Source organism: Triplophysa rosa, linkage group LG1 (genome assembly GCF_024868665.1).
Source record: "Triplophysa rosa linkage group LG1, Trosa_1v2, whole genome shotgun sequence".
Lineage (NCBI taxonomy): Eukaryota > Metazoa > Chordata > Actinopteri > Cypriniformes > Nemacheilidae > Triplophysa > Triplophysa rosa.
Genome location: NC_079890.1, coordinates 889,787 through 909,735, shown reverse-complemented (window position 1 = coordinate 909,735; position 19,949 = coordinate 889,787). Strand labels below are relative to the sequence as shown.

General features: G+C 41.8%; 3 protein-coding genes and 1 pseudogene across 3 annotated transcripts; all 4 read right to left on the bottom strand.

Annotated features, from left to right (window-relative positions):
- Positions 1–13,890: 13,890 nt before the first annotated feature.
- On the bottom strand, positions 13,891–14,372 carry LOC130561749 (histone H4). Its single transcript, XM_057346290.1, has one exon. The coding sequence runs from the start codon at positions 14,325–14,327 to the stop codon at positions 14,016–14,018; it is 312 nt and encodes a 103-aa protein (XP_057202273.1). The 5' UTR covers positions 14,328–14,372; the 3' UTR covers positions 13,891–14,015.
- A 548-nt stretch (positions 14,373–14,920) lies between these two features.
- Positions 14,921–15,447, bottom strand: LOC130561736 (histone H3-like; annotated as a pseudogene).
- On the bottom strand, positions 15,448–16,439 carry LOC130561737 (histone H2A-like). Its single transcript, XM_057346265.1, has one exon. It carries the CDS (start codon positions 16,413–16,415, stop codon positions 16,029–16,031), a length of 387 nt encoding a protein of 128 aa, XP_057202248.1. The 5' UTR covers positions 16,416–16,439; the 3' UTR covers positions 15,448–16,028.
- Positions 16,440–17,439: 1,000 nt separating this feature from the next.
- On the bottom strand, positions 17,440–18,860 carry LOC130561740 (histone H2B-like). Its single transcript, XM_057346279.1, has one exon. It carries the CDS (start codon positions 18,534–18,536, stop codon positions 18,162–18,164), a length of 375 nt encoding a protein of 124 aa, XP_057202262.1. The 5' UTR covers positions 18,537–18,860; the 3' UTR covers positions 17,440–18,161.
- Between the last annotated feature and the right edge of the window lie 1,089 nt (positions 18,861–19,949).

Genomic DNA, 19,949 nt, shown 5'->3' with positions numbered 1-19,949 from the left:
TAATGCTAGCGCTTTCCCCAAGGCCAGCAGCCGAAGCAATTAGAGCAATGGTTATGCCCTAGTATGTTCGTTTTATTTACCAAATTCACTTTTATTTATAACTCTTTTAATCTGTGTGTATTCTGCCTTTAAATGTTTGACATTTTCTGTATTCTTTTTAAGAGGTAAATTATTTTTTGTTGAGCGAAAACCATAAAACTTAATAAATTTTAAAATTAAAAGTTAAAATTGTCATCAAAACAACACTTCATTATTTGTTAGGGTTTAGTGTTACGTTCTGGTGTTAATGGCAGTCTAGGAGGAGGAGTAACAGTAATAAATAAAAAGAATAAAGTAGAATAACAAGACGAGAAAATTCAGTTCACAGACCCAACGTAAGACTTCTTAAAAGTGAAGTTTATTTTATAGTTTTCTCAGCCATCTCCGTTATTATGAGTGGCAAAAAATAATAATATTCAAACAATGATTAAGCAAACAGAACTTCAGGAGGGGGGATTATGCCCAAAATAATAATGAAAATGGATCAACTAACTAGTTAGTCTGCTAAGCTAAGGAAATAGCCCAGCTAGAAACAGCTAGACCATGTTTTCAATTATAAAACGGTCAGTTCTGGTCCTTGATTCTGATTGGCTGAGCGGGGTTCTAAGCCGTTATAAAATACCTCAATATATAACGGCTGACCGCACCATATAGCCTAAATATCATTTTATTTACTATATTTTATGAAACCTTGCTAAGCATATGGAATAACCGTTTTATAAAAGCAATAAGCCCCGCGAAGCAGTGGGTTACAGTGCATTTTATAACAGCTAAGAGGGTTTTAATGACTCCGCTTTGCGTCGTGCCACAACGCCCTTAGCTGTTATAAAATGCACTGTAACCCACTGCTTCGCGGGGCTTATTGCTTTAAGGTACTCCACTTCCTTTTGCATCACTTCACGCTTCTGGGGATTAACACGGTATGGATGTTGCTTTAAGGGAAGACATTCGTCTTCCAGCAAGAGATGGGGGCGAAAATACTGACGTGACTAAGACTTGCGCAGTACTGTGTGTGTGTGTGTGTGCGTGCGTGCGTGCGCGTGTGCGAGCGCATGTGCGTGTGTGCGTGCGCGTGTGTGTTTGGGTGTGTGCGCGCGCGCGCGTGTGTGTGTGTGCGTGTGTGTGTGTGTGTGTGTGCGTGTGCGTGCGTGCATGCGTGTGTGTGTGTGTGTGCGCGCGTGTGTATGCGTGTGTGTGCGTGCGTGTGCGTGCGTGCGTGTGCGTGTATGCCAGGCTGAAGAGATGTGTCTTCAGTCTAGTTTAAACTGGAAGAGGGTGTCTGAGCCCAGAACAGTGTCACCAATGTTATTCCAGTTTAGGTGCTAGGTGGGAAAAAGCACTTCCTCCTTTGGTGGATTTTGCTCTCCTAGGAGACACTAAAAGTTTTGTGATCTTAAGGAGTGTGATGAGTTGTAGTGCATTAGAAGCTCTGTTAAATACGTAGGAGCTGCACCGTTTAAGGCTGCATAAGTGAGTGTTAATAAGCAGTATTTTGTAATCTAAACAGAATTTACTTTTAACATCGTTACATTCGTTACCAATTCTAGTTCACCCAAAAATGAACATTTTGTCATCACTTACTCACCCTCCACTTGAAGGTGAGTAAGTTGAACACAAATGAAGATATTTTAATCAAAGCAACAGAGACGTTTTGGGTCTATATATTTTTTCAGATGTGAAAGGGGTGTTTTTTCTTCACAGTCTCTCGGTTACTCTCTGTACTTGTATGTTTTAGGCTGACCAGAGGAAGGAAGCGGAGAGAGAATTTGAAAATGGCAGTTTTTGTGATCCGTGAAAGTGATGCTCTCAGTCGTGCACTGCACATTTCCATTGTCATTGACGGTGTGGAGGTACTAAATGAGTTGCCCTCTGTTGCATGTGCCTGTACCATGATGATTGGACTCATTTATGCACCGAACCTAACATATCCTGAAGGACTCAAATATACCTTTGAAGCCTTTCAAAAAATATGAATGGACATAGATAATAAGCAAATGAGCCGAAGGGTGCAGAACCTCTCTTCAAAACTCTTTCCTTTGACCCAGCTACAATGTTCTGCTGATGGTGAATCTCCTTTAAGATGTTGGACTGTATATTAACTTAAGTTAACTGTTCACTCGGATTCAGTTGTTTTGGTAAATAGTATTACACTGTTTACGAAACCTGATTTGTGTTTTATCTTGGGTAAGTTTAATAGTTTACCCAAAAATGACAATTCTTACGTTGTTTACTCAACCTCAAGCTATTCAAGTATTCAACTTTATTTAACTTAATTAGGTTCAGAGACATTTTATAAAAATGACGAGAGAAGATTCATTTTTGGGGAAACTATTCCATGAAGGTGAAAAGCTATTTTTTCTTTCTACCATTGGCTAATTTGGTAGGTGCGTTATTAAAAGCGGTTGGTTTTATAATGCCCATTTTAAAGCAGTTTTTGGGCCATATTCACTACATGCTGCTAAGAGTGGCACCTGTCCGTCCATCCAAAGCACAATTCAAAAGGTTTTGTTGTGTAAAGTCGGTTCTAATTGATTGTTTGTGTAAAGATTGTATGTTTTTCTTCTAAACCTCGATTGTGATTCACCTCGATGGTGAATTGACATTGTTATGCAGTGTGTATTTGTATAAGAATATTATACACATTGTAGAAATGTTGTATTGTGACAAAAAATGTCAAAGGATTATGATGTGTTTACATGTTATACAGTTTGTATAGGATGTTATACACATTGTAAAAATGTTGTATTATGAAAAAGAATAATTGTCAAAAGTTTGACGCTTGAAGTCATTCATCTTAGACAGATGATAAAATCACACATTCTGAAAGTAAAGAAATTTGTTTATATTACATTAATATTTTAAATTACATTTGTTTGGATATTTGGTTAGAAGTAAAGTAAAATAATTCAGTTTATACAAAGAGAAAACACTAAGACAAAGTATAATTTGAGACTTTATTTGGTTCAAAGACACGTTTTGCTTTGAAACGATTGAATTATCCATTACATAGCCAAAGTAAGAATTGTAAGTTGATAAAAAGTAAAGTAATTAGATGCGGATGATGCTGAGTTTGATTAAAATCTGAATGATGTCAAGTCAGTTCTACATTACAGGCCTTTGACATGATCAGAAAACATGTGTGACTTGTGTTCATGTCTTTAAATCATCCACACATTATACAACTGACAGATGAAAAGCAGACACACAAACACAAGATAATAAAAGTGAACACATTTCTTTGACTCTCTCTTGATGTCACGCTCTTTTTCTGAGTAAAATTGATTCGTTTTTTTCTGGAGAGCTTCTAAAAGAAAAAAGAAATGTCAAGTTTGAGTACTGAAGAGAAACACTGTTCACATGTAAACAAAATACATTTTCCTGCTTTACAAATGTTCTGTAGAAGCTTCTTTACTTTTTACTTGAAAAGACTCTTTTTGTTTCGTTTTTTTTCTTTTGTTTACTATCCAGGAAACTGAAACACAACTCCAGGGTTAGAAGACAAAGTGTTGATGTGTGATTTCACAGCAGAGCAGTGCAGTGTTGGCTTGCTCACCGGGAGACTGCATTTATTTATTCATTTATTTATTAGATATTATTTATTATAATGATCTTGCTTGGTCTATAAACACCATGCACTGTGCTGTGTTTTACCTTTCTGTGTTTTTCTTATTTGCTCCTGTAAAGCTGCTTTGGAACAATGCACATTGTGAAAAGCGCTATATAAATAAAATTGAATTGAATTGAATTGATTTTCATGATCTTGTGGGCTTTTGGAGATTTTACTGAACAAAAGCAGCCGTGTTCAATCACTTTAAAATGGTCAGATGAGAATAGAAGCTGCTGAAATCCAGATTGATGTATGAAGACTCATGTGAGTCACTCTGGTCAGAATAAGAACAGCAGCTAAAGTCATTTGATCAATGAGGTCAGATGCCTCACAAATGTCTTCAGGACCTGTATTCACAAAACATCTCAAGAGCATTCTGAAAGACAGCTCAACATATCAATTTATTGTAAGCAACAGAAGACTTCGACAGTCAACCTCTTTTTGTTTCATATCTCTCGATCGGTTGCACCAATGGTCCAAAAGTCAGTGTGTCACACTTTCTGTAAGCGGTTTCATCTTAACACCATAAACAAACGTTACTGCGCCTGCGCACTTTTGTGACCATCCAACTCACTTCTGTTACCCTCACAAACAATAGTGTCTGTAGATTATTTCTGATAACAAGCAAAAGAAACCGAGACGAGCCTTCACTTGATTAAACTTGTCTCTCCAATATTTTGAATTTAGACTGCGATACCAAACTCAACCGCTAGATGTCAGTGTACCACACGGTTTCTTTAACTGCGACCGAACTACAGCACCCATTCAACAAATTGTTTCTTTTATAAAAGTGAACATACAACAAAATTCAACAAATTGTTCATTAAATACAATTATTATACAATAAAGTAATAATATAAATAAATATTAACATCAATTAAATCAAATTTAAATACTTCTCAAAATGCGTTCTTCAGCCGTCTTGTGTCCTTGTGTTCTCGCTCTACGTCATCAATAACCGTCAAAGTCCGCTTCCAATACTCAAGAACAGAGAACGCATGAAAGTACCCGGATGTGTTCTCTATATCAAGGATGAAGACTGCGTCCGAAAGCTTAGAAGCTGACTTGTTGCCTTCGGAGGCAGAGTTTAGACATGAAGTTAACTCCGAGAAACACATCCGGACAGCCTTCAGAGGCACCGTAACGTTTGAAATATAAACATGGGTGCCTTTGTGATAACTAATAGAATATTTACCTGACCGATTACTTCTGACTTCTACTTCTTTTCTATTCTTTCTAAAACACAACAACAACATCTTAGCTTTGTGTGGTAGGCCGTATGAGACCAGTTTTACTCCATTTATGCCCTATTGTGGATAAAGGCGTCTGTTAAACGACTAAATGTAAATTTAAGTCCGTTCTTTGCGCTCTTGGAATTGAGAAACGGCCCGAGACATTAGCTGAGGAGTCAGATCCTGCTTCACGGGTTAACCAGTCGAGCTAATTGTTTGCATCTTAAATATGTGCAAAACTTTGTGGATTGTCTGGAAGTCCAACAATTCACTTCAGCCGTGACTCGTTCACCATAAAGCACAGCCTCTGGTATATTGCTTACACAAAGACCTCTCTGTTTGGGAAGACATTTTGTATTTATTTTATAAAAATCATTTGTAAATTAAGCGAGTGGTTATAAAAGTATAATGACAAAGTCAGAGAAGAGATGCGTCACTCCTTGCGAGAGACTACTCTCTGATTATGACTCTCATGAGTTTTGTTTTGAGTGCTTGGGGGCTGAACACGCTGCTCTCGGGCTCCAGGGAGAGTGCGAACAATGCGAGGCGTTTGACATCAAGGTCCTTCGCGCTCGGCTCGCGTTTTTCAAATGGGACCGAGCCGCCTCTCCCTCGTTAGCCTCATGGGGATCGCGCCCAATGTGGCTGAAGCGTGTGAGACAGAATCATCCTCTCTCGCGCGCTCACTGCATCGCCCTAGCGTCCGCCTCTGAAGCTTTCCCTGCAGTGCCGATCCGTGACTCCTCTTCAGGGGAAGAAGTAATGCGAAGCTCGGCAAAACATGTATTTAGCCCGTCATGTGTGTGGCGCATCATGTCAAAATACGTGCCTGCTACATACGTGTGTAAAGGGTTTTTAATAAAAGAGACGCTCGCGTTTGCTAGATACTCGCTTAGTCTCATGTGTAATCAGAGTTAAGTGTTAACCCAGTGTCTTCTGAACGCGAGCTTCTCTTTTATCATAAACCCTTTCCACTTACCTGCAGCAGGCACATATTTTGACATGATGAACATATGTTCACGTGAAGCACTGAACACTTATTTTGAATTCCTGCTTCCCCTGAAGAGTAGGCACCGATCGCCACTGGTGCCCCGGCACTTCTTCAGATCGGGCGGAAGACCTGGCTTCCCTTGCTTCTGCGGAGCTTGAGTGCACCTCCTCAGAGCGTTCCACCCGTGATGTTAAAGCATACAAGGACGTACTGGGGGTGGTGACTCAAGCAGTCGAGAGGCTAAATCTCAACTGGCCGCAGCAGCAAGAGGCCCCCAAGCGCTCAAGACTAGATGACAGATTTCTGTCAGGTGGCCAGGTGGAGGGGCATCAGCGACGCCCTCTCCCCTTTTTTGGTGACCTCCATGATGAGTTAACTCGTTCATGGGGGAAACCCTATTCATCCTGCGTCTTTGTTCCTTCGACGTCAATTTATTCGACTATCGTTGACTCAAAGATGCAGGGCTATATGATGATGCCCCCCGTGGAGGTGATGCTGGCGGGCTATCTTTCCCCGGGGACATCATCATCCCTGAAGAGACCCGTACTCCCCACAAAGCCATGCAGAGTAACATCCACATTGGTGGGGAAGGCTTTTCAGGCAGCGGGACAGGCTGGTGCTGCTCTTGTTGTGGTGAAAATAACGATCTTGCAGTTCAAAAAATCTCTCAGACAAAGAAGGTCCAGGTGTCAAGGAGTTAACTTTATTTGCTCGAGTCAAACAAAGTGAGATGTTCCAAGTCATCTAAAAACCAATTGTTTTCAGTCTACAGTTATAGTAAAACTTCTGAAAGGTGGTCCTTTCTAAAACCAATCAGGTAGATTCCCGTTGTCTCTTATTTTTATTAACCAATTGTTGATTTTCTGCCACCAATATATCCCAAGCAACAAGATACGTATTTATCCGTGGTAGGCTGGCTATTACCTTTTTTTTTTTAAATATATTTTTACACAATGGTCCAGATGGTCTCCTTGAAATTATCAAGAATCACTGGACCTTGGCCGTTATCTTTAAGATTTATTATAACATAATTTTACACAAGGTCCACATCCAGACGGTCTCAACTCTTGAAGGCCGCAGGCCTCTAGGCCTCTGAGACCTTACTGGATTTTTCAATGGTTTGGAGTGCTCAAATGTGCTCTTAAACATGCTTAAAGTGACATCAAGTGAATTTATATGAATAATCATTGGTTACAGGTACAGATTATATCATTAAAATCAATTTGTCTTCAAATAATCAAATCGTCATGATAAATCTACTTATATGTAATCATTCTTGATTAAATGTGATTTCAGATTAACCCATCTATGTCTACTAATGTTCCTATGAATACTTCTCAATATTTTTAGGTATTTCTCATTTGTATAATAACTGTGGTGAATAACAGTGCTCAATACATGTAAAATATATCTTGTTTGTGTTCATATGTGCTCAGAAATTGAACAATACTCTGCACACCATGGCTCTTGTGCAGGCGTATCAGGCTGATCTGCTCAAAGATCTGAGTACAGGCAGGACGATCGATGAAGAGGCGTTTTTTGAACTCTGCCGGGCCACAGATGTGTCCCTCCGTGCCACCAAGCAGACGGCCCGTGCCATCGGCCGATCTATGGCTGCTTTGGTCTCCACGGAGAGGCATTTGTGGCTCAACCTCACGGGCATCAAGGACACAAGGACAGGGATCGCACCTTCTTCCTTGATGCCCTTGTCTCGCTTTCCGGCCTATTTGGCGACGCTGTTAATACCGTCGTCACTCGGTTCCGGGAGGCGAAGCGCCATGAAGAGGCGTTTGTGAGGTTTCTTCCCCACCGTACTCAGACGTCGGGATTGCCGGCCACCCAATCCCGACTCGGTTCTTCCCAGCCCCCGTTCTGGCCCTGTCTACATGTCTAAAAGTGGCTGAGACCGCCCACTAGAATGACAGTTCCTTCATGGGACTTATCTATAGTGCTCGAGGGTCTGGTTGACACCCCATTCGAACCAATGGAGTCAGCACCGGTCAGGTTTCTGACCCTAAAGATGGTCTTTTAATGGCTATTACTTCTCTGAAGAGAATTGGAGATCTGCAGGCCCTGTCAGTATCGCCATCCTGCTTGGAATTTGCTCCTGGGCTGGTCAAAGCCATTTTGTATCCTCACCCGAATTATCTCCCGAAGGTTCCATTCTCCACCGTGCATTCGGTGGTTCTTGAGGCCTTCTGCCTTCCTCCGTTCACGACATCGGAGCAGGAAAGGCTTCACTTACTGTGTCCATTACTTGCTCTTCAGAACTATGTGCACCGCACCAGCCAGTGGCGTAAGTCGGAGCAGCTTTTCATATGCTATGGGGGCCACAACCCAGGGGCGGCCGCCACTAGACAAACTATGTCACATTAGGGGAGGGATGCTATCGCCCTGGCCTACGAGGCGCGTGGTCAAGCTTCGCCTGTAGGAGTTAGGGCTCATTCAACCAGGGGGGTTGCATCCTCTATGGCTTTAGCAAGAAGTGCCCCCTTACAGCAAGTGTGTGATGTGGCGGGCTGGTCCTCTCCGCACACATTTTTCAAATTCTATGGCCTGGACATCCACGCCACTACGGGCTCACGTGTCCTTGAGTCGACATCCCAGAGTCAGGTCTGAGGCCTCTTCAATGTCTGTGCGCACACACTACACAACCTTGGGGGTTCCAGACACTTCCAGTGCAGCGGCGTTGGTATTCTCGTTCCCATAGCGTTTCGAAACGCAGCATCGAGTGTAGCTTTTGATAGGGAACGTCCCAGGTTACTTGGCTGTAACCCTGTTCCCTGAAAAGCGGGAACGAGATGTGCCTCAATGCCCGACTGTGGGCGTGCTCGGACGTCCTTTCAGACAAAGTTTGAACGTGAGGATGTGTCCGTTTCACTCATATTTATAGACCTCAGGTGCGTGTAATTAATGACCCACCGAGGTTATTTAAGATCATTTTTGGTGTATTTGGCACACGTGCTTCACAACCGGTCAAACAAAGAATGTTCCCATAGCGTTTTGAAACGCAGCATCTCGTTCCCGCTTTTTCAGGGAACAGGGTTACAGCCAAGTAACCTGGGACGTTCCCTATCAAAAGCTACACTCGATGCTGCATTTCAAAATGCTATGGGAACGAGAATACCAACGCCGCCGGGACGTTCTTTACTATAAGATAATAAAAAATATATAGTTTATTTCATCTAATTGACTGAATCTTTGTTTTATTTACAGGTTCTTGTGTTAAACATCTTTAACTGGATATATAATCTGAATCTTTAATGCAATGATTCATTTTATTCAGTGATTTCTGTTATTGTTCTTCTCTGTGATTGATGGTGTGCATGGCGAGATGTTCACATCACTGCTGACTACTGTCATCATTTCAATCTCATTATAGTCCTCCTCATTGTATTTGTGTTGTGTAGTTGTGTGTCAAAGCCTGAGATAAAGTGTGTAGAACAACAATAGTGTGTCAATATCTTTAGTTCTTTTAATAGCATCACATCTTAAACATGTACGATCCTTTTAAAACTCTGATAAGAGATTTCTATTTCCCCAGTTTTATTTACACTTGTTTATTTTCTGCTCATATCTGCGCATTGTGTATAAAAGTGACAGATGATCAGGTGTTGTGTGTCTTCTGTTGTGAAGTCTGTCAGATCTGTGCGGCACTGCTGCATCTTCAGCTCCTGCTTACAGTCGTCTGATCTTTTCTTCAACATATTAAAGTCTTGCTTAATACGGCTCAAATCAGTCAAGCATTATTCCGTGTATATCGTTATGAAACACATGTGTTGTTTGCATTATTGTCTTGCTGTATGAAGCTCAGTCCCTTTTAGGCATTTGATGAAACACGCAGCTGTTTCTGTTCATTTCTGAATGTATTTGAAGATAAAGGATCCAAGTAAGTCAAAACAAAACTTGTGTGTGACGTTACAATATAGTTGCATATTTCTAGGCTTCATCTCCAGAGTTGCTCTTGAGAGTTTTTTTACGAGAATTTCACTGTTTGAGTAAAGCTATCATCAAACACACAATCAAACACTTAAACGTCTTTGCGACAACCCTCCAAAATAAAAGTCCGGTTAACGTGAAGACCCAGATGAAAAAAACTGTAGTGAACTATAGTACTTCCTTTGATAAACTGTAGTATTCTTGTAGTAAATTGATCAACTGAAGTAAACACTGTAGTATACTTTATTATTTACTATAGTAAGGTTTATTTACTGTAACTATAGTATCTTTTACAGCAGCTTAATATAGTTCACTACAGTATTTTTATACTGTTGTGTCGTCAAATAAAAACAGAACCAAGAAATAGAAATGAATACAGAAAAAAAAACAATTTAGGTAACTAAAATTATATCCATTCATATGTAACATTACTGTCCTGTGAGTTATTCCTATTCATGTGATGATCTGTTTTTAACAAATATGATAACAGACGTTTTAAACTTGTGCTGCAACTGTTTGGCCTGTGCTACAAAACTTTAAACCTCTGTAGGACCAGTGCTTTGTGCACAAAAAGTTAACACAGCCCTGCCAAACATAGAAGTTGTAAGAGCAATTTTGTCGTTTTCGTCTAATTTGAATTTGATGTAGATGTGTTGCTGGAGGGAAGGTGCACACAGTCAAAGTGGAACTGTGGATTATTAGGTGCGTCCAGATACCCCCACTTGCGGTCTTGGCCGCTTGAGAGCACATGCACGCGACAGGAAGTAAGAGCGCGAGTCTGTCCCATGTCTTTAAAAAGCGCTGTGCCCTTACCCACACTACACCAACACTATCGTGAATAGTGCCCGGGTCTCGCGAGATGTTGCGGAGAGCTTTCCAGTGTAAGTGATACTACTACCTTTTAAGGTTATATCTTTATTTGTTCTATGTTGGGCGGATGTGTTGTTGTTTTTTGGCGGTACAGCTGCTTTGATACAATACAAATAAAGCGCTACAAAAATAAATCTGACTTGACTATATAATTAGATATTACTTATAATTTCGTAGTAAAATGTAAAGTGTTGCACATTTTATTGGTGAAAACTTGTAGATGTAAAAAGTGATGTATTTTGTAAAACTGATTTTATCACATAATTAGAAACACCACATTAATTACATATTTGCACTCGCTAACGCCCCATTCAGACCGCCAGTGACACCCAGCGACAAAGCGAGGCGATGTCATTCATTTCTATGGAGAGCTGGTGACACGAGCGACAGTGACGCTCACATCATCCGTCTCAGAATCAGAATCAGAATCAGAATCAGAAGAGAATCAGAAGAATCAGAATCAGAAGAGCTTTATTGCCAAGTGTGCTTGCACACACAAGGAATTTTCTTTGGTGTTGGAAGCTTCTAGTACAGACATTCAACACAATGACAATACAATATAATACGATTTACAGTCTAAAAGATTCTAAATTGTGCATATATAAAATAAAGACTATTTTACAGAAAATGGGGGATAATAACATATAAGAGACATTGTACAGGGTAGTATATAGTAGAATAAACATATTAACAGATTGTATGTACACTTGTGCAAATGGATAATGTAGTAAGTAGAGGTAGTGTTATATACATGTATACATAAGATGTAGATATAATAAGGCACTATAGTGCACACTATAGGAGTAGTGGAAGTGGAATATTGCTCTTAAGGAGCAGTTATCTGTTTAGGAGGGAGATTGCCTGGGGGAAGAAGCTGCTTCTGTGTCTGGAAGTCCTGGTGTTTGGTGCTCTAAAGCGCCGGCCAGAGGGCAGCAGATCAAAGAGTTTGTGTGCTGGGTGTGTGGAGTCAATGATGATTTTTCTTGCCCTGTTTTTCACTCTGGAATCGTACAGGTCCTGAAGTGTGGGCAGAGGAGCACCAATAATTTTCTCAGCACTACGAACTGTCCGTTGTAGTCTTCGTAGGTCTGATTTGGTGGCCGAGCCATACCAAACAGTAATTGAAGTGCACAGAACAGATTCGATGACCACTGAGTAGAACTGGGTCAGTAGCTCCTGTGGTAGGTTGAACTTCCTCAATTGACGGAGGAAGTATAACCTCTGCTGGGCCTTCTTTACAATGGAGTCTATGTGGGACTCCCACTTCAGGTCCTGAGAGATGGTGGAGCCCAGGAACCTGAATGACTCCACAGTATCCACAGTGCTGTCCAGGATGGTGAGGGGAGGAAGTGATGGAGGGTTCCTTCTGAAATCCACTATCATCTCCACTGTCTTGAATGCATTCAGCTCTAGGTTGTTTTGACTACACCAGGCAGCCAGCTGAGCAACCTCCTTTCTGTAGGCAGATTCATCACCGTCTTGAATAAGGCCAATGACTGTGGTGTCATCTGCAAACTTCAGGAGTTTGACAGAAGGGTCTGTAGAGGTGCATTCGTTTGTGTAGAGTGAAAATAGCAGTGGAGAAAGGTCTCTTGTCTGTTACTGCAGGGGTTTGTTTCTAAATGTTACTAGAGCAGCCAAAGCTAGGAACACCTTCTAACGACCTCATAGCAAGAGGCTAGCGACACACGTCAACATCGTTGCTGGCGGTCTGAACGCACTGTAAGAGTGTCCCATCGGGTTAGAAATACTATATGCTAATTGGGATCTTCACGCCCACTAGAACACTTGGGCCAAAAACAGGAAACACGTCATGAAAGTTGTCAAGTGGTCAAGTGCAAAGACCGCAAGTGGGGGTATTTTGTATACAGCCTTCGTGATGGCTAAGTGAAGCTTTCTGAACCCCCGAAGCTCTCAATTAAAAGGTGTTGGAAAAGGGTTCATTACCCAAAGCTTTTCAAATCAGACAGAGCTCGACTAGGACCTCTGCTGGTCAAACTCATGAATAGGGAAAGTAAATACATGCACATTCATACAATTCTAGTAAATCTGCAGCAATATACTTTAACAACCAGAGGGCCGTGCCCTGCATTGCTCTTTTTTTTTCTCCTACGTCCCAATACGCCTACATATACCATTCTTTAATAGTAAGTACTCTTTTCCTGTTGGAATAGTAGGTCAGTTTGAGTGCAAAGCAAACAAGTATGCAGACACTGTGACATATGCTGTGTCCCAGTTCACCTACTTATACTATGCCCTTAAAGTATGTAGTGTTTTTGTTATGGATAAGTACATACATTTTAGTGGGTAGCAAAACAATATGCACGCACTGGGACATACTAACAGGAAACGGAAGTGGTCGGTGTTTTCTATATGACAGTGTGATTGTTAAAGGGGAGATTTTTTTCTACTTTTACACAAATGTAATATAAATCTTAGTGGTCCACAGAATGTGTCTGTTAAGTTTCAGCTCAAAATACACCACAGATCTTTTATTATACTAGTTGCCCAGTTTTGCATGCCAGGACAAACACGCTGTTTTGGTGTGTGTGTCTTTAAGTGTAAATGAGCTGCTAGTCTCCGCCCCCTTTTCAGCAGAAAAAGCAGCCGGGGCTGTGAGCCTGTGCTTCCAACGACAAAATAAGAAAGAAGGGTCACACATAAAGTGAATGAGAAACAAGGTATTGTCTTTAAACACCAAACACATTGTTTACTATAAGCGAACAGACTCCGAGAGTTACGGATGAAACTGCGGTTCTATGAGTTCTGGATGACCGCCAGAGGCAGTGCTCCACGTTTCGGTGCTAGATACCCAGCAAACACAGAACGTTCCACTAACGTTAGTTTTTGGTTCCCTTTTGGTTATTTTTATGAGAACCAAAATTAACGTTCTAAGAACGTTCTTTTCCGGTTTTATTTTTTTGCAACCAGAAAATAACGTTCCCAGAACGTTGCAGGCTGGTTTTTTTAAATAACGTTATGGGAACCAAAAACTAACGTTAGGGGAACGTTCTGGGAACCAAAAACTAACGTTAGGGGAACGTTCTGGGAACCAAAAATTGTTTGCTGGGTAAGAACCACTCTAGCCCTTTTCCACCAACGCAGTTTCGGTGCCAGAGCCTAGTTCCAAATTGGTTCTTTGTCTTTCCACATCCAAAGCACCAGCTCAAGTAAAAACATCTGCTAAACATTTTAGAAAGAGCAGTTTTACATCCAATTCTAATAATTAATATCTCCCAGACAGTTTCTAGATGTCTACATGAAGGAAGCGACTCTTTGTTTGAGAATGTGGGTGGCTCTTAAAAGAGCCGTTTGGGTTTCGATGAATTCGACACGTTTAACCTCCGAAACCGTACAAAGTGCGTCCCTGTCGTTTCAGCGCGTACACGACGTCCATGGCGGTGACGGTCTTTCTCTTGGCGTGTTCGGTGTAGGTGACGGCGTCCCGGATCACGTTCTCCAGAAACACCTTCAACACACCGCGAGTCTCTTCATAGATCAGACCGGAGATGCGTTTGACGCCACCACGACGAGCGAGACGGCGGATGGCGGGTTTAGTGATTCCCTGGATGTTATCGCGAAGAACTTTACGATGACGCTTAGCGCCTCCTTTCCCGAGTCCTTTTCCACCTTTGCCTCTTCCAGACATGATCCCGTACTATCGTCACAAAACGAAGTACAGAGAAGTTGTGAAACAGGGATTTTACGGTTGCCTACAGGACCTTGTGGAAACACGCAGAAAAGGAGGAGCCAACGATGTTTTGTGTCCCAGAAACGGCAAAGCTCGTTGCGAAATTCTCGCGAGAACTTATGATCTGTGTTTGGGGTATTTACACTCTCAAATAATCGATACACACACGAGAAATTCGTTTTACAAGTTTCAGTGTAAGTGTAAATATTTGAGTTTTATGTGTTTGATGTTCTTCTATTTACTGACCGTCGATTTTTTCGGTTTCAGCGATTACATCACTGTAAAATCTAAATGTATAGCGCTTATTTGACGCAAACTTCTACGCTTTGGACAGAAGAAAAAAAACACTACTTTTGATTCAATATCAATATAGCAACACGTTCTTAACACGCATGAAACCCCGCTTGTGTTATTTAATACACAATATTTTAACTCCTTTCAGCTCTTCTGAACAGTAAATATTGAGTCTGGATGTGAACATTTACAATCTTGGTTGTCTCTTACTACCGCTAAAACCATTACAAGGGAAATTGTGTCATTCAGTGGCCGTGTGGTGGCTCTTAAAAGAGCCTTTGGGGTTGATGTGGGTGATGCAGGCAGATGTTCAAGCGCGCTCTCCGCGGATGCGGCGCGCCAGCTGAATGTCTTTGGGCATGATGGTGACTCTCTTGGCGTGGATGGCGCACAGGTTCGTGTCCTCAAACAGACCGACAGACCGACCAGATAAGCCTCGCTGGCCTCCTGCAGAGCCATGACTGCGGAACTCTGGAAGCGCAGATCCGTCTTGAAATCCTGAGCGATTTCTCTCACCAGACGCTGGAAAGGCAGTTTGCGGATGAGCAGCTCGGTGGATTTCTGATAGCGGCGGATCTCTCTCAGAGCCACGGTACCGGGCCTGTACCGATGAGGCTTCTTCACTCCACCGGTGGCCGGAGCGCTCTTACGAGCCGCTTTAGTGGCGAGCTGCTTCCTCGGCGCTTTACCACCGGTGGACTTGCGAGCGGTCTGCTTGGTTCTTGCCATCGATGCGCTTTTCTCTCTTCACCGTCTTGAAAATCAGCTGAACTTCTTGGTAAAGCGGCTGTTCTTTTAAACCCAGCACGGGCATGCGCTCAGTGTGGCGATGACGTACGAGATGTGATTGGCTATTTAATGAGGTCTGAGCCAATAGACGAGCGTTTCTTGTTTCAAGCATGCGCAGCAGCCGTTTGTTTCCCGCTCGAAATTCTTTATGTATTTAACACACACTTTGTATAACACGACATGGTATTAATGAACATTAAAAAAACGATTTATATGTCTGCAGATGCACCCAGTCAACTATCCGAGAGTTTAACACGTGCACGAGCAGATCGAGTGCGCGAAACAATTGTTAGATGAATGTGCAGATCTTTATATAGGGAACGGTTCACAGGATATATACATTGGTTTGGTGTATTCACTTCATTTATGTCTGTGATCAATCTGGCTATCCAGTAGTGTTCGAGTGTACACGGCTTAGCACCGTTTGAGTCATTTAAACCGTTCACGGGGTTTATAATCAATGACGAACACACACAACCAGTTAATTGTGTAAAACTAAAGAAAATCGCTCCAGTAGAGTAAGTGGGTGGCTCTTAAAAGAGCCTTTGTGTCTCATGGAAATAAACACGGATCCGTTCACTTGGTTTTGGCGGGTTTCTCGGTCTTCTTGGGCAGCAGCACAGCCTGAATATTAGGCAACACTCCACCCTGAGCGATGGTCACTCGACCCATAAGTTTGTTCAGCTCCTCGTCGTTACGCACCGCCAGCTGGAGATGACGGGGAATGATGCGAGTCTTCTTGTTGTCCCGGGCAGCGTTTCCAGCCAACTCGAGAATCTCAGCGGTCAGGTACTCGAGCACAGCGGCCAAATACACAGGAGCACCGGCACCGACCCGCTGAGCGTAGTTCCCTTTACGAAGAAGCCTGTGAACACGGCCGACGGGGAACTGAAGTCCGGCTCGCGATGATCGAGTCTTGGCCTTGGCTCTCGACTTACCGCCGGTTTTACCTCTGCCGCTCATCTTTACTTTAACTTCATCGTCAAACTAAACCAGAAATAATGAAGCGATGTGGTGGAGCTCCCAGTATTTAAACGTGCATGTCAGTCTTCTGTTGGTTGAAGTCTGTAAAACTTTTAAACCAATCACCAAACTTCCCCGCAAATTTCAAACCACACCCCTTTCGTTTTGTCTGCCTCCTTATGTCATTGTTGGTTCATGTTGAAGCGTTTCGTTGAATCTCAATTCAAGAGAAATTATCTAAAAATTGTAAGTTATTATAGACAGGAGAGATCAGCGTGACGTGAAAAAAGTGACGTTGGTGTCAAAACAAATAGATTAATTTCGAATTACACGGTTAAAGGCGAATGAGTCAAACTAATTTAAGTCAGATTTCACACGTATCTGAATTATTGTGTTTATAATTATGACATGACAGTTATAGTTGTTCTTCTCCACGTCGTAGCCGCTGGCGGCCAGAGCTTTCTTCAGGGCGGCGAGGGACACACCGCTCCTCTCCTTGGATGCGAACACGGCTTTGACCACGAGTTCACCGACGCTCGGTGGCTGTTTGTTTAAGAAACACTTTATAAAACATTTTAACTCAATAAATGTTATTTAGGGGCTCGCGCAGTGTTTCATATACAGTTGTTTTGGACACATTGAAGCACGCGCCTCACCCAGACGCTTCAGACCCTTGAAGACTTTCATGTCCCGTCTGCAAAATACACTTTTACCCGAACTAAGAACATAATATTGCATATTACATAATAACTGGTGCATAATAAACGAAGTATATAGTATGTGGGGGAGAATACGTGTTATTTGTGGATATGTCACTAAAATCACATTTTGAAAGTGTTGTCATGATTGATCTTATATGAATGGTTTTCTGAACTGAAACTGTGATTTATCTGCTCTGATAACTCATCTATACACAGAACCACCATCATATTCATCACTGACACTCAGTCTCCAGTCTTTTATTAAACTTATTTCCAAACCAGTAATCTTTCCGAGAAATAAAATGATCTATAGACACAATGAATAATGTGCACAATTTATTTATAAATATAACTGAATACAATATATAAACAGTAAATATAGGTTTAAGTAGATATAAACTACTTAAAACCCATCTCTTCAGTGTATACATGACCGACAAATGAGAGAAAAACGAACCTCTCTTTCTCTCTACAGGTATTGTTCTGGTTTTTGTTGAAACTAGTGACTTTACAATAGATGCTCATTCAATATTGCTCCTGTATGACAGATCGCTTCATTGCTCCCTGAACTCTCCAAGTGGCTTTGATAAATGATTAAATGCAAATAAACATCACTGATAGTGATTTTAAATATTGTAAGTTGTTTCCCTTTATATGTGGTGCTTTTCTTTTTCGAAATTAATCACTATTTGCAAACTTTTGTATTTTTTAAACTGTAATATACAATTACAATAAATGCAAAGAAAGCACAATCAATGCTCACAAAAATCAAGGCAAGTCGAACTCATTCATAGATTTACGCACATTAAACTCAAAGTGTCGTGCATTAGTGATCAGACACAAACGCAGAGCTGAAGATATCTCGAAGTTCAACATTTAAAGAAACAGCTGCTTTAAAACACACCAACATTTGTATATTTATGACATTTTATTCTTGTCCGACTAGGACATTTCGCTTTAGCAGATACCGGAAGCTCTTAAATGGAGAGAGTGGGCGGCCCTTAAAAGGGCCTTTGTGTAGATCAACAGAAGATCAGATGAGGATTTATTTGCTGCTGGTGTATTTGGTGACGGCTTTGGTCCCCTCAGACACGGCGTGTTTGGCGAGTTCACCGGGCAGCAGGAGACGCACGGCGGTCTGAATCTCTCTGGATGTGATGGTGGAGCGCTTGTTGTAGTGCGCGAGACGCGACGCCTCGCCGCCGATGCGCTCAAAGATGTCGTTGACGAAAGAGTTCATGATGCCCATCGCCTTCGAAGAAATGCCGGTGTCGGGATGAACCTGCTTCAGCACTTTGTACACGTAGATGGCGTAACTCTCCTTCCTGGATTTCCTGCGCTTCTTCCCTTCCTTACTGGCGCTCTTCACGACGGCTTTCTTGGATCCTTTCTTAGGAGCTGATTTCGCGGGCTCAGGCATGACTGCGGTCTGAGAATAATTTCAAAGTTGTGGTGCTCTGTGGACGTGGAGAGGTATTTATTCACTGATCTATGCTGATTTCCCACAGAGTTCGCGTCCAATCCGATTGCGCGTCCTCATGATACAACATTTTATTGGACAGCTCAAACTGTGACGGGAGGGTATGAGAGCCAACCACAGTCTTCTGCTAAACATCAGCTCCACCCATCGTCTCAAAATCTCCACCTTTTGTCTTTCTTTCTATTTACTTTCCCTCTGTTTTCATCGAGTTAATAAACTGATTCTGTATTACCTCGAAAAAGATGAATAAATCACCGCTTCTTCTCCGTGGATTTGTTTTTTTTCCTTTATTAGAAGTCTTTTTTAATGAATACAGGCAGTACATTTGTATGTATAAAATCGATTTGGGGCATTAGCCTGTTAGCCCTGATAGCACACGTACACCTGGCAGACATCTATTTGATGTCTGCATTTTCATCTGGAAGGTATCTGTCAGATGCTGTTTGCTCATGTGCCCTACATCTCTGAGACGTCTGCTGTCAGATGTCATACAGACCTCTAGACGATGTCTGTAAGATGTGTAGGATTTCGAAGGGATGTACAACGGCTCTTTCTAAAATGTTTAGCAGATGTTTTTACACAGCAGATCTTTAGCAGACATCTTACAGATGTACCTGTGCTATCTGGGAGCTGACTTCTGATGATGAAAACATGTTCACTTTACACGTCTTTAAAACGCTAATCTACCGTTACGATTTGATATTTTATGACAACAAGTTTACATCTACAATTCGTATTGATTACAAAGAAAGCAAGTATGTTTTATGTTCTCCAGCAGGTTTTTCCAAGACTATCGAACGCAAACGGAAGCTCATAAGTCTTGCAGATTCTTGTACCCAAATGTTGACAGGTATGAAAAGTTCGTGAGAAATTTAACGGAGAAAAGTTTTTGGAACACTTTTGTATTCTTTGCAATCTACTTAGCTGATGTCAAAAAGTACTTTCAGAAGATATAAAACAATAGAAACTAGCGATTATCAACAAGCTAATATCCCAAATTAGATTTTATACAGACGGTTTCAAAGCAACATAAACAAACGTTACTGCGCATGCGTGAGTTTGTGGACTGCCCTTAACTTCCGCTACGCATTCACAAACCAGAGAGCGCCTATAGATATTTTCAATGTTGCCAACTTGGCGACTTTGTCGCTATATTTAGCGACTTTTCAGACCCTTTTAGCGACTTATTTTTCAAAAAGCGACTACCGACAAATCTAGCTACTTCCTGAATAAGCCTTGGCGACTAAGCGAAACATTCTGCTTCACTTCTACTGCCCCGCCAGAGCGAGTTTTTGCCTTCCCCGCGCGGGCAGCACCGCCTCTCTGTCTACTCTGTACAGTGTGAGCACCCAC